At 45.0% G+C, this 13289-nt stretch overlaps 1 protein-coding gene across 1 annotated transcript in view; it reads left to right on the forward strand.

Annotated features, from left to right (window-relative positions):
* Window positions 1-264: 264 nt before the first annotated feature.
* LOC109895133 (calsenilin-like) overlaps window positions 265-13289 on the forward strand; it is a 53616-nt gene continuing 40591 nt past the window's right edge. The window contains exon 1 of the mRNA XM_031829878.1: window positions 265-436. Within this exon, the coding sequence (XP_031685738.1) occupies window positions 268-436 (169 nt within the window). The 5' untranslated portion in view covers window positions 265-267. The remainder of the gene's footprint in view (window positions 437-13289) is intronic.

The raw sequence follows: 13289 nt of genomic DNA on the forward strand, positions 1-13289 counted from the left end.
CCTCCCATATGTCTGTTCTCAAATTAAATCTGTGATCTGATGACCCTGTCCGTCCATCTCACTCACTCACTCACTCACTCACTCACTCACTCACTCACTCACTCACTCCTCTCTATCCATCTCTCCTTCACCTTTGCCCCAATGCTTTGTATAGTCAGTGTCTGCAGTAATAATCATTCACTGTCTGTCTCCCTAGTGCCCTACAGGTCTGTAATTAAACTTCATGACTTCCTCTCTCTCTCTTTCTCTCTCTCTGTGTGTAGGAGGATGGTAAGGTGGTGGATGGCAGCCTGTTGGGTGATGCCAACGGGGGTAGAGCCAAGTCCAGGAAGAGTGAAGGAGTCTGGGAAATGGCAGAAGCCCCGGTTCACACGCAAAGCCCTGATGAGCTGTCTGGTGAAATGGATCGTCACCAGCAGGACAACACCAGACAAAGGTGAGGAGAGAAGACGGGGAGAGGGTGGGGTTGGGTTGGGTGTGGGGGGAGGGTGGCAGGTGAGGGGGGAGTGGGGGAAAGGTGGAGAGAGGGGGAAAGGACAGAGAGAGAGAGGGGAGAGAGGTGGTGGAGAGAGAGGGACACATTTGTGGAGTTGAATGTGTAAACAGTAAGTAAATGAATTGGAATGGATTCAAGACTGGACTGGCCTGACGTCTGCTGGTCCCTGTGGGTGAGCATACACATTTAGTGGGCGGTACATTCACCAAGGGGTCAGAGTTCTCACACACACACACACACACACACACACACACCCACACTATATTTGATGCATCAATGGCCTTTCCTTTGCTCATTATTTTGGAGCTCTTAGTTAAACTTCTGTGTCGATTGCAGATTGAACAGACTGAACTCTCCTTCTTCGTGTCACTAAATATACAGTGTTCACATCATACTGTTCCATTAGACCAGGGATCATCAACTAGATTCAGCTGTGGAACGATTTTTATGGACCTGATGGTCGGGGGTCCAGAACATAATTACAAATCATTTGCAGACTTCAAATTGACCGCAAGAATCCCAAACAGATATAATGTTTAAATAAAACATAATCATTTCAAACCTTGGTTATATTTGTATACGATCATGTGTCTCTCTATTATGGGTGGGAATACTTGGGAACAGATTTCTTAAATTATACTCAACAAAAATATAAACACAACATGCAACAATTTTGATTTTAATTACAGTTTAATAAGTTACAGTTTAATAAGATAATCAGTCAATTGAAATAAATTCATTAGGCCCTAATCTATTGATTTTACATGACTGGGCAGGGGTGGCCCACCCACTGGGGAACCAGGCCCAGCCAATCAGAATGAGTTTTTCCCGACAAAAGGGGTTTATTAAAGATAGAAATACTCCTCAGCTGTCCGGGTGGCTGGTCTCAGATCCCGCAGGTGAAGAAGCCGGATGTGGAGGTCCTGGGCTAGAGTGGTTACACATGATTATGAGGCCAGTTGGATGTACTGTCAAATTTCCTAAAATTACATTGGAGGCAGCTTATGGTAGAATTAACATTCAATTATCTGGCAACAGCTCTGGTGGACATTCCTGCAGACAGCATGCCAATTGCACGCTCCCTCAAAACTCTGTGGCATTGTGATGTGTGACAAAACTGCACATTTTAGAGTGGCCTTTTATTGTCCCAGCACATTTTAGAGTGGCCTTTTATTGTCCCAGCACATTTTAGAGTGGCCTTTTATTGTCCCAGCACATTTTAGAGTGGCCTTTTATTGTCCCAGCACATTTTAGAGTGGCCTTTTATTGTCCCAGCACATTTTAGAGTGGCCTTTTATTGTCCCAGCACATTTTAGAGTGGCCTTTTATTGTCCCAGCACATTTTAGAGTGGCCTTTTATTGTCCCAGCACATTTTAGAGTGGCCTTTTATTGTCCCAGCACATTTTAGAGTGGCCTTTTATTGTCCCCGCACATTTTAGAGTGGCCTTTTATTGTCCCCGCACATTTTAGAGTGGCCTTTTATTGTCCCAGCACATTTTAGAGTGGCCTTTTATTGTCCCCGCACATTTTAGAGTGGCCTTTTATTGTCCCAGCACATTTTAGAGTGGCCTTTTATTGTCCCAGCACATTTTAGAGTGGCCTTTTATTGTCCCAGCACATTTTAGAGTGGCCTTTTATTGTCCCAGCACATTTTAGAGTGGCCTTTTATTGTCCCAGCACATTTTAGAATGGCCTTTTATTGTCCCAGCACATTTTAGAGTGGCCTTTTATTGTCCCAGCACATTTTAGAGTGGCCTTTTATTGTCCCAGCACATTTTAGAGTGGCCTTTTATTGTCCCAGCACATTTTAGAGTGGCCTTTTATTGTCCCAGCACATTTTAGAGTGGCCTTTTATTGTCCCAGCACATTTTAGAGTGGCCTTTATTGTCCCAGCACATTTTAGAGTGGCCTTTTATTGTCCCAGCACATTTTAGAGTGGCCTTTTATTGTCCCAGCACATTTTAGAGTGGCCTTTTATTGTCCCAGCACATTTTAGAGTGGCCTTTTATTGTCCCAGCACATTTTAGAGTGGCCTTTTATTGTCCCAGCACATTTTAGAGTGGCCTTTTATTGTCCCAGCACATTTTAGAGTGGCCTTTTATTGTCCCAGCACATTTTAGAGTGGCCTTTTATTGTCCCAGCACATTTTAGAGTGGCCTTTTATTGTCCCAGCACATTTTAGAGTGGCCTTTTATTGTCCCAGCACATTTTAGAGTGGCCTTTTATTGTCCCAGCACATTTTAGAGTGGCCTTTTATTGTCCCAGCACATTTTAGAGTGGCCTTTTATTGTCCCAGCACATTTTAGAGTGGCCTTTTATTGTCCCAGCACATTTTAGAGTGGCCTTTTATTGTCCCAGCACATTTTAGAGTGGCCTTTTATTGTCCCAGCACATTTAGAGTGGCCTTTTATTGTCCCAGCACATTTTAGAGTGGCCTTTTATTGTCCCAGCACATTTTAGAGTGGCCTTTTATTGTCCCAGCACATTTTAGAGTGGCCTTTTATTGTCCCAGCACATTTTAGAGTGGCCTTTTATTGTCCCAGCACATTTTAGAGTGGCCTTTTATTGTCCCAGCACATTTTTTTGTGTGTGTGTTATTTCTTCCATATTAGCACAGAATGTTTTTGTGTTTTTACATACAGCCAGAAATACGACTGATCCAGGGCAATTAAACTTATCCCAGAGGCTGCTCCATGATGCCGCCAATGGAGAAGAGATATTTGGAGTAGACTTCTAGTCCGACTCGGGAGGCGTGCACACCATCCACCACTTCCGTGTATTTTACTCGCTAATGTTCAGTCCTTGGACAATAAAGTAAACAAGCTCATGGTGAGGATCTCCTTCCAGAGAGACATCAGGGACTGTAACATACTCTGTTTCACGGAATCAGGACTCTCTCCGGATATATTGTCTCAGTCCATACAGCCAGCAGTGTTCTCAGTACATCGTGCAGACAGGAACAAAGACCTCTCCAGGAAGAAGAAAGGTGTGGTGTATGCTTTATGATTAACGTACAGGAACTCAAGTCCTTTTGTTCACCTGACCTAGAATATCTCACAATCAAAATGTTGACCCGATTACCTCCCAAGAGAATTCTCTTTGATTATAGTAACAGCAGTGTATAGTCCCCCTCAAGCCAACACCACAATGGCCCTCAAGGAACTGTACTGGGCTTTGGGCAAACTGGAAAACACATATCCTGAGGCCGCATTTATTGTAGCTGGAGATTTTGGTGCATCGGTATTGCTTGTCGTGCGGTAGCAGAAAGAACAGTCTATGACTTGGGTTGTTGGGGTCTTGAACGTTTTTTAGGGCCTTCCTCTGACACCACCTGGTATAGAGGTCCTTGATGCAGGGAGCTTGGCCCCAGTGATTTACTGGGCCATACACACTACCCTCTGTAGCACCTTTCTGTTGGATGCCAAGCTGTTGCCATACCAAGTGGTGATGTAGTCAGTCAAGATGCTCCCAATGGTGCAGCTGTATAAATATTTGAGGATCTGAGGGCCCATGCCAAACATTTTCAGCCTCCTAAGGGGAAGCGGCATTGTCGTGCCCTCTTCACGACTGTGTTGTTGTGTTTGGACCATGATAGACCCTTGGTGATGTGGACACCCAGGAACTTGAAGCTCCTGATCCGCTCCACTTCAGCCCTGTCGATGTGGATGGGGTCGTGCTCAGCCCTCCGTTTCCTTTAGTCCACGATCAGCTCCTTCGAGCTGATGTTGAGGGAGGGTTGTTGTCCTGGCACCACATTGCCAGGTATCTGACCTCCTCTCTATAGGCTGTCTCATCGTCATCTGTTATCAGGCCTACAACCGTCGTGTCATCTGTAAACTTAATGATGGTGTTGGAGTCATGCACAGCCAAGCAGTTGTGGGTAAACATTGAGTACAGGAGGGGACTAAGCACACACCCCTGAGGGGTTCCTGTGTTGAGGGTCAGCGTGGCGGATATGTTGTTGCCTACCCTCACCACCTGGGGGTGTCCCATCAGGAAGTCCAGGATCCAGTTGCAGAGAGAGGTGTTTAGTTCCAGAGTGCTTAGCTTAGTGATGAGCTTGGAGGGAACTATTGTGTTGAATTCAGTTCTGTAGTCAATGAACAGCATTCTCACGTAGGTGTTCCTTTTGCCTAAGTGGGAAAGGGCAGTGTGGAGTGCAATAGAGATTGCATCATCTGTGGGTCTGTTGGGTCCATATGGGACACAGGGACTATGGTAGTCTGCTTGAAACATGTAGGCAGTACAGACTGGGTCAGGGAGAGGTTGAAAAATCTCAATTGAAAAGCATGAGGGGGGGGGGGTATAGTGAGATAGAGCGGGAGAGAGAGAGAGGTAGAGAGACTCAGTGAGCATAGCCTTGCTATTGAGAAAGGCTGACGAAGGCAGACCTGGCTCTCAAGAGAAGGCAGGCTATGTGCTCACTGCCCACAAAATTAGGTGGAAACTGAGCTGCACTTCCTAACCTCCTGCCAAATGTATGACCATATTAGAGACACATATTTCCCTCAGATTACACAGACCCACAAAGACTTCGAAAACAAACCCGATTTTGATAAACTCCCATATCTACTGGGTGAAATACCACAGTGTGCCATCACAGCAGCAAGATTTGTGACCTGTTGCCGCAAGAAAAGGGCAACCAGTGAAGAACAAATACCATTGTAAATATAACTTTTATTTATTTTCCTTTTTGTACTTTAACTATTTGCACATCATTACAACATTATACATAATATGACATGTTAAATGTCTTTATTCTTTTGGAACTTTTGTGAGTGTAATGTTTACTGTTAACTTTTATTTCATTCATTTATTTCATTATTGTTCATTTTTATTTCACTTTTGTTTATTATCTATTTCACTAGCTTTGGCAATGTGAACATGTTTCCCATACCAATAAAGCCCCTTATATTGAAATTGAATTGATAGAGAGAGAGGGGGAGGAAGAGAAAGATATAGCGGCGGAGGAAGAGAGAGATAGAGAGGGGGAGGAAGAGAGAGATAGAGAGGGGGAGGAAAAGAGCGATAGAGAGGGGGAGGAAGAGAAAGATATAGCGGCAGAGGAAGAGAGAGAGAGAGGGGGAGGAAGAGAGAGATATAGCGGCGGAGGAAGAGAGAGAGAGAGGGGGAGGAAGAGAAAGATATAGCGGCAGAGGAAGAGAGAGATAGAGAGGGGGAGGAAGAGAAAGATATAGCGGCGGAGGAAGAGAGCACATACTGGATTCTACCCTCTACAACATAACCCCTACTTCAAATCAAAACTTAAAACCTACAACCTGATTTTGGACGGAATTACGGAATCACCTGGAAGGTTCACAACTACCAAGATTTATTTCTCTATACAGCAAATTCTCTGGAAAACAACAGAAACCTGAAAACACCATCCAACCTGGAACTGAGTGAGTAATGCTTAGTCTGAAACTATATATATTTTTTCTCCAAAAGCCAAGAAGAAAAATACACAACATTACTTTATAAGGACTGAATTCTAACATACTGAATTCTACCATAATTCTGCCAAGCTTGATACAGCTTCAAATAGCACTGACGTGTCAAGTGAGAGGTGTCAAAGCCCATTAGCCCAACAATGGCAGGAGAGTCACACAGTCTACCCCAACCAAATGGAGAGGCCTTAGAAGCTCCCTCCCGCTGTTCAGAGGCAATTAAAATACAGTACCCTGTGCATGTAAAGAATGATAAGGCAAGAAAAGATTACAAAATGAAGCTCCTTATGGAAAATCAAGAGACACTTTTTGCTGACTATTACAAAAATGGGAACATCAGCAACCTTATCTTCCACACAAACCATCCCCTGGCATGGCACAGTGCTATATTAGCACACTACCCCTCTGTTAAGAGAGGGGGGATTAACGAGGGGTGGAAACTCAGAATACTTGACAACGAGGACTCTGAGTTAAGTAATATAAATATCTATAAGTCCGGAACAGTGATGGTACAGGGTAACCACAAACAGTTTCAGCTGGACTTTCACCTAATCAAAGAATTAGCTCAGCAGGAGAAACTCTCCCTTGATAAAGATACCCCCACCCCGAGAGGATCAGACCAGACCTCTTCATTATGTAACCCCACAGATGAGCAACCCCCAGTGGAGGGTCAACCTCCCAGCACAGATTACCACTCCCTCATTGAAATGAAGGACAAATTCACCCAGCTGGAGATAAGGCAGGTGGAGCTGGAACAGCAGGTGATTACACTTCAGTCAGCACAGACCCAGACAACAGTCCAGCACAACAACAGCCCCTTAACCAGACCCGGAGAGCTGGAGGTGGACAGAGACATATCTGCACTTTGGACAGTGGTGAGACAAATACAACAGGAGAAAGAGGAGCAGAACAGAGCACTAGAGGAGAGTATCAGACTGCTGGTGGAGGAGAGGTTGAGGGGGATGGAGGAGAGGGTGAGGGGGATGGAGGAGAAGTTGAGGGGGACGGCGTGTGACAGAGAACAACCCACTAGAGAGGTGGCCACCCCCACAGAGAAGCCAGCAGAACAGCCCACCTCAGCACCCAACAAAAGTCTCGACACCACAGCAGAACAGTCCACACCAGACCCTGACCGTAGAGTCGACACCACAGCAGAACAGTCCACACCAGACCCTGACCATAGAGTCGACATCACAGCACAACAGACAAATGAAGAACCCCAAGCCCAGAGGCTCTCACCCCCTCTGAGCACCCCCCCTGTCAGCCACCCTGATAGCCCTTCTGTCAACCCCCCCACACCCACTGAGGACAAACACAAGACACAGATTGTACTACTTATGGACTCAAATGGGAAATATATAGAAGAAAAAAAACTTTTTCCCAAACACTGTGTCTAAACTCTGGTGTCCAAACACCCAGCGCGCCCTAGACCTTCTGTCTGAGGCCAAACTAGGCTCACCCAGCCACATAATAATACACACAGGCACAAACGACCTGAGAGCACAGCAGGAAAGAGTGGCCACAGCACTGAAGGGAGTGATTGAAAAGGCTTCTTCTACTTTCCCCAACGCACAAGTGGTTATCTCCACCCTGCTACCACGAAAAGACTTCCACCCCGCCACAATACAGCGGGTAAATGCAAGTATTTCCCGTGACTGTGCCTCAAAACCAAACGTTTTCCTGGCCCACCACTCCACCCTGGACTTGAACAGCCTCTATGACCAGGTCCACCTCTACAAGGCAGCAGTGCCCACCTTTGCCCGGACTCTAAAGGACATCGCTCTCAAACGTATCCCCAACACTCCACACAGGAGCAACAGATCAATAGACACCCCACCCAGACCAGCGAGACACCCTCCCAGATCTGCAGGACCTCCCCCTGGACCTACACATAGAGGACCCACGCCAAGAGGAATTACATCCAGACCACAGTACACCCAGACACATCCACACCCCCACCCCAACCAATCAACACCCCCCCACGTCAACCATGCCCACACTCCATTTAGGCCCCCTCAGATCAGACCTATGCCACTCCTGCCCACCCCATGCACCCCACCCCCGCAAAGAGGGCCTCAACATGGAAGCCACACATACGACAAGGTAGTGAGCGGGCAAACAGTCCCAACCCCCACTCTCACACTCGCCCAAGCCAATGGCATGTACCAGATGCTCAGCAGGCTCTGCTCACACTTACTGGCCTGAGGCTAAACCACGACCAACAACATTGGACACTCTATGGAACAAAAAGCCTTCACTATATTATCCTGGAATATCCAAGGCCTGAGGTCATCTGCCTTTGGCCTAAAGAGCAGAAACCCGGACTTCACCAAAGAAATCGGTAATACAGACATTGTCATCCTGCAAGAAACCTGGTATAGAGGAGATGGACCCACTGGTTGCCCTCTAGGTTACAGAGAGCTGGTAGTCCCATCCACCAAACTACCAGGTGTGAAACAGGGAAGGGACTCAGGGGGTATGCTAATTTGGTATAGAGCAGACCTAACTCACTCCATTAAATTAATCAAAACAGGAACATTCTACATTTGGCTAGAAATTCAAAAAGAAATTATCCTAACAGAGAAAAATGTCCTCCTGTGTGCTACCTATATCCCCCCACTAGAATCCCCATATTTTAATGAAGACAGCTTCTCCATCCTGGAGGGGGAAATCAATCATTTCCAGGCCCAGGGACATGTACTAGTCTGTGGCGACCTAAATGCCAGAACCGGACAAGAACCTGACACCCTCAGCACACAGGGGGAGAAACACCTGCCTGGAGGTGACAGCATTCCCTCCCACATATGCCCCCCTAGGCACAACTATGACAACATAACCAACAAAAACGGGTCACAACTCCTGCAGCTCTGTCGCACGCTGGGTATGTACATAGTCAACGGTAGGCTTCGAGGGGACTCCTATGGTAGGTACACCTATAGCTCATCTCTTGGCAGTAGTACTGTAGACTACTTTATCACTGACCTCAACCCAGAGTCTCTCAGAGCGTTCACAGTCAGCCCACTGACACCCCTATCAGACCACAGCAAAATCACAGTCTACTTAAACAGAGCAATACTCAATCATGAGGCATCAAAGCCAAAGGAACTGAGTAACATTAAGAAATGCTATAGATGGAAGGAATGCAGTTTGGAAACCTACCAAAAAACAATTAGGCAACAACAAATTCAATCCCTTTTAGACAATTTCCTGGGTAAAACGTTCCACTGTAATAGTGAAGGTGTAAACTTGGCAGTAGAAAATCTTAACAGTACAGTGCCTTGCGAAAGTATTCGGCCCCCTTGAACTTTGCGACCCTTTGCCACATTTCAGGCTTCAAACATAAAGATATAAAACTGTATTTTTTGGGGAAGAATCAACAACAAGTGGGACACAACCATGAAGTGGAACGACATTTATTGGATATTTCAAACTTTTTTAAAGAAATATCTTTATGTTTGAAGCCTGAAATGTGGCAAAAGGTCGCAAAGTTCAAGGGGGCCGAATACTTTCGCAAGGCACTGTATATTTGACCTCTCAGCTTCCCTATCAATTCAAAAAATCTCAAATAGAAAACCGAAGAAAATTAACAATAATGACAAATGGTTTGATGAAGAATGCAAAAATCTAAGAAAGAAATTGAGAAACCTGTCCAACCAAAAACATAGAGACCCGGAAAACCTGAGTCTACGCCTTCACTATGGTGAATCACTAAAACAATACAGAAATACACTACGGAAAAAGAAGGAACAGCATGTCAGAAATCAGCTCAATGCAATTGAAGAATCCATAGACTCTAACCACTTCTGGGAAAATTGGAAAACACTAAACAAACAACAACACGAAGAATTATCTATCCAAAATGGAGATGTATGGGTAAACCACTTCTCCAATCTTTTTGGCTCTATAACAAAGAATAAAGAGCAAAAACATATACATGATCAAATACAGATCTTAGAATCAACTATTAAAGACTACCAGAACCCACTGGATTCTCCAATTACATTGAAAGAGTTACAGGACAAAATAAAAACCCTCCAACCCAAAAAAGGCCTGTTGTGTTGATGGTATCCTCAATGAAATGATCAAATATACAGGCAACAAATTCCAATTGGCTATACTAAAACTCTTTAACATCATACTTAGCTCTGGCATCTTCCCCAATATTTGGAACCAAGGACTGATCACCCCAATCCACAAAAGTGGAGACAAATTTGACCCCAATAACTACCGTGGAATATGTGTCAACAGTAACCTTGGGAAAATCCTCTGCATTATTATTAACACCAGACTCGTACATTTCCTCAATGAAAACAATGTACTGAGCAAATGTCAAATTGGCTTTTTACCAAATTACCGTACAACAGACCATGTATTCACCCTGCACACCCTAATTGACAACCAAACAAACCAAAACAAAGGCAAAGTCTTCTCATGCTTTGTTGATTTCAAAAAAGCCTTCGACTCAATCTGGCATGAGGGTCTGCTATACAAACTGATGGAAAGTGGTGTTGGGGGTAAAACATACGACATTATAAAATCCATGTACACAAACAAGTGTGCGGTTAAAATTGGCAAAAAACACACACATTTCTTCACACAGGGTCATGGGGTTAGACAGGGATGCAGCTTAAGCCCCACCCTCTTCAACATATATATCAACGAATTGGCGCGGGCACTAGAAAAGTCTGCAGCACCCGGCCTCCCCCTTCTAGAATCCGAAGTCAAATGTCTGCTGTTTGCTGATGATCTGGTGCTTCTGTCACCAACCAAGGAGGGCCTACAGCAGCACCTAGATCTTATGCACAGATTCTGTCAGACCTGGGCCCTGACAGTAAATCTCAGTAAGACCAAAATAATGGTGTTCCAAAAAAGGTCCAGTCACCAGGACCACAAATACAAATTCCATCTAGACACTGTTGCCCTAGAGCACACAAAAAAACTATACATACCTTGGCCTAAACATCAGCACCACAGGTAACTTCCACAAAGCTGTGAACGATCTGAGAGACAAGGCAAGAAGGGCATTCTATGCCATCAAAAGAAACATAAATTTCAACATACCAATTAGGATTTGGCTAAAAATACTTGAATCAGTCATAGAGCCCATTGCCCTTTATGGTTGTGAGGTCTGGGGTCCGCTCACCAACCAAGACTTCACAAAATGGGACAAACACCAAATTGAGACTCTGCACGCAGAATTCTGCAAAAATATCCTCCGTGTACAACGTAGAACACCAAATAATGCATGCAGAGCAGAATTAGGCCGATACCCACTAATTATCCAAATCCAGAAAAGAGCTGTTAAATTCTACAACCACCTAAAAGGAAGCGATTCACAAACCTTCCATAACAAAGCCATCACCTACAGAGAGATGAACCTGGAGAAGAGTCCCCTAAGCAAGCTGGTCCTGGACAATTAGACCCAACCAAATCATGAGAAAACAAAAAGATAACTACTTAACACATTGGAAAGAATTAACAAAAAAACAGAGCAAACTAGAATGCTATTTGGCCCTACACAGAGAGTACACAGTGGCAGAATACCTGACCACTGTGACTGACCCAAAATTAAGGAAAGCCTTGACTATGTACAGATTCAGTGAGCATAGCCTTGCTATTGAGAAAGGCCGCCGTAGGCAGACATGGCTCTCAAGAGAAGACAGGCTGTGCTCACTGCCCACAAAATGAGGTGGAAACTGAGCTGCACTTCCTAACCTCCTGCCCAATGTATGACCATATTAGAGAGACATATTTCCAACAGATTACACAGATCCACAAAGAATTCGAAAACAAATCCAATTTTGAAAAACTCCCATATCTACTGGGTGAAATTCCCAAGTGTGCCATCACAGCAGCAAGATTTGTGACCTGTTGCCACGAGAAAAGGGCAACCAGTGAAGAACAAACACCATTGTAAATACAACCCATATTTATGCTTATTTATTTTATCTTGTGTCCTTTAACCATTTGTACATTGTCAAAACACTGTATATATATATATATATATAATATGACATTTGTAATGTCTTTACTGTTTTGAAACTTCTGTATGTGTAATGTTTACTGTTCATTTTTGTTGTTTTTCACTTTATATATTCACTTTGTATGTTGTCTACCTCACTTGCTTTGGCAATGTTAACACATGTTTCCCATGCCAATAAAGCCCTTGAATTGAATTGAGAGAGAGACAGGTATAGAGAGGAGACAGACAGGGAGAGAGCAATAGGTCAGAGAGAGGGAGAGAGAGACAGGTATAGAGAGGAGACAGACAGGGAGAGAGCAATAGGTCAGAGAGAGAGAGAGGTATAGAGAGGAGACAGACAGGGAGAGAGCAATAGGTCAGAGAGAGAGAGAGATAGAGAGGAGACAGACAGGGAGAGAGCAATAGATCAGAGAGAGAGAGAGAGAGAGACAGGTATAGAGTGGAAACAGACAGGGAGAGAGCAATAGGTCAGAGAGAGAGAGAGGTATAGAGAGGAGACAGACAGGGAGAGAGCAATAGGTCAGAGAGAGAGAGAGAGAGAGAAGACAGACAGGGAGAGAGCAATAGGTCAGAGAGAGAGAGAGAGAGAGAAGACAGACAGGGAGAGAGCAATAGGTCAGAGAGAGAGAGAGACACACAGGTATAGAGAGGAGACAGACAGGGAGAGAGTGAGAGGTCAGAGAGAGAGACAGGTATAGAGAGGAGACAGACAGGGAGAGAGAAATAGGTCAGAGAGAGAGACAGGTATAGAGAGGAGACAGACAGGGAGAGAGGAATAGGTCAGAGAGAGAGAGAGACACAGGTATAGAGAGGAGACAGACAGGGAGAGAGTGAGAGGTCAGAGAGAGAGAGAGAGGTATAGAGAGGAGACAGACAGGTATAGAGAGGAGACAGACAGGGAGAGAGTGAGAGGTCAGAGAGGGAGAGAGAGAGACAGGTATAGAGAGGAGACAGACAGGGAGAGAGTGAGAGGTGAGAGAGAGAGAGAGAGAGAGAGAGAGAGAGAGAGAGAGACCGGTATAGAGAGGAGACAGACAGGGAGAGAGCAATAGGTCAGAGAGAGAGAGAGAGAGAGAGAGAGGTATAGAGAGGAGACAGACAGGGCGAGAGCAATAGGTCAGAGAGAGAGAGAGAGAGAGAAACAGGTATAGAGAGGAGACAGACAGGGAGAGAGTGAGAGGTCAGAGAGAGAGACAGGTATAGAGAGGAGACAGACAGGGAGAGAGTGAGAGGTCAGAGAGAGAGGGAGAGAGAGAGACAGGTATAGAGAGGAGACAGACAGGGAGAGAGTGAGAGGTCAGAGAGAGAGAGAGAGAGAGAGAGACACCGGTATAGAGAGGAGACAGACAGGGAGAGAGCAAT

This window comes from Oncorhynchus kisutch, linkage group LG8, assembly GCF_002021735.2.
Source record: "Oncorhynchus kisutch isolate 150728-3 linkage group LG8, Okis_V2, whole genome shotgun sequence".
Classification (NCBI taxonomy): Eukaryota; Metazoa; Chordata; class Actinopteri; order Salmoniformes; family Salmonidae; genus Oncorhynchus; species Oncorhynchus kisutch.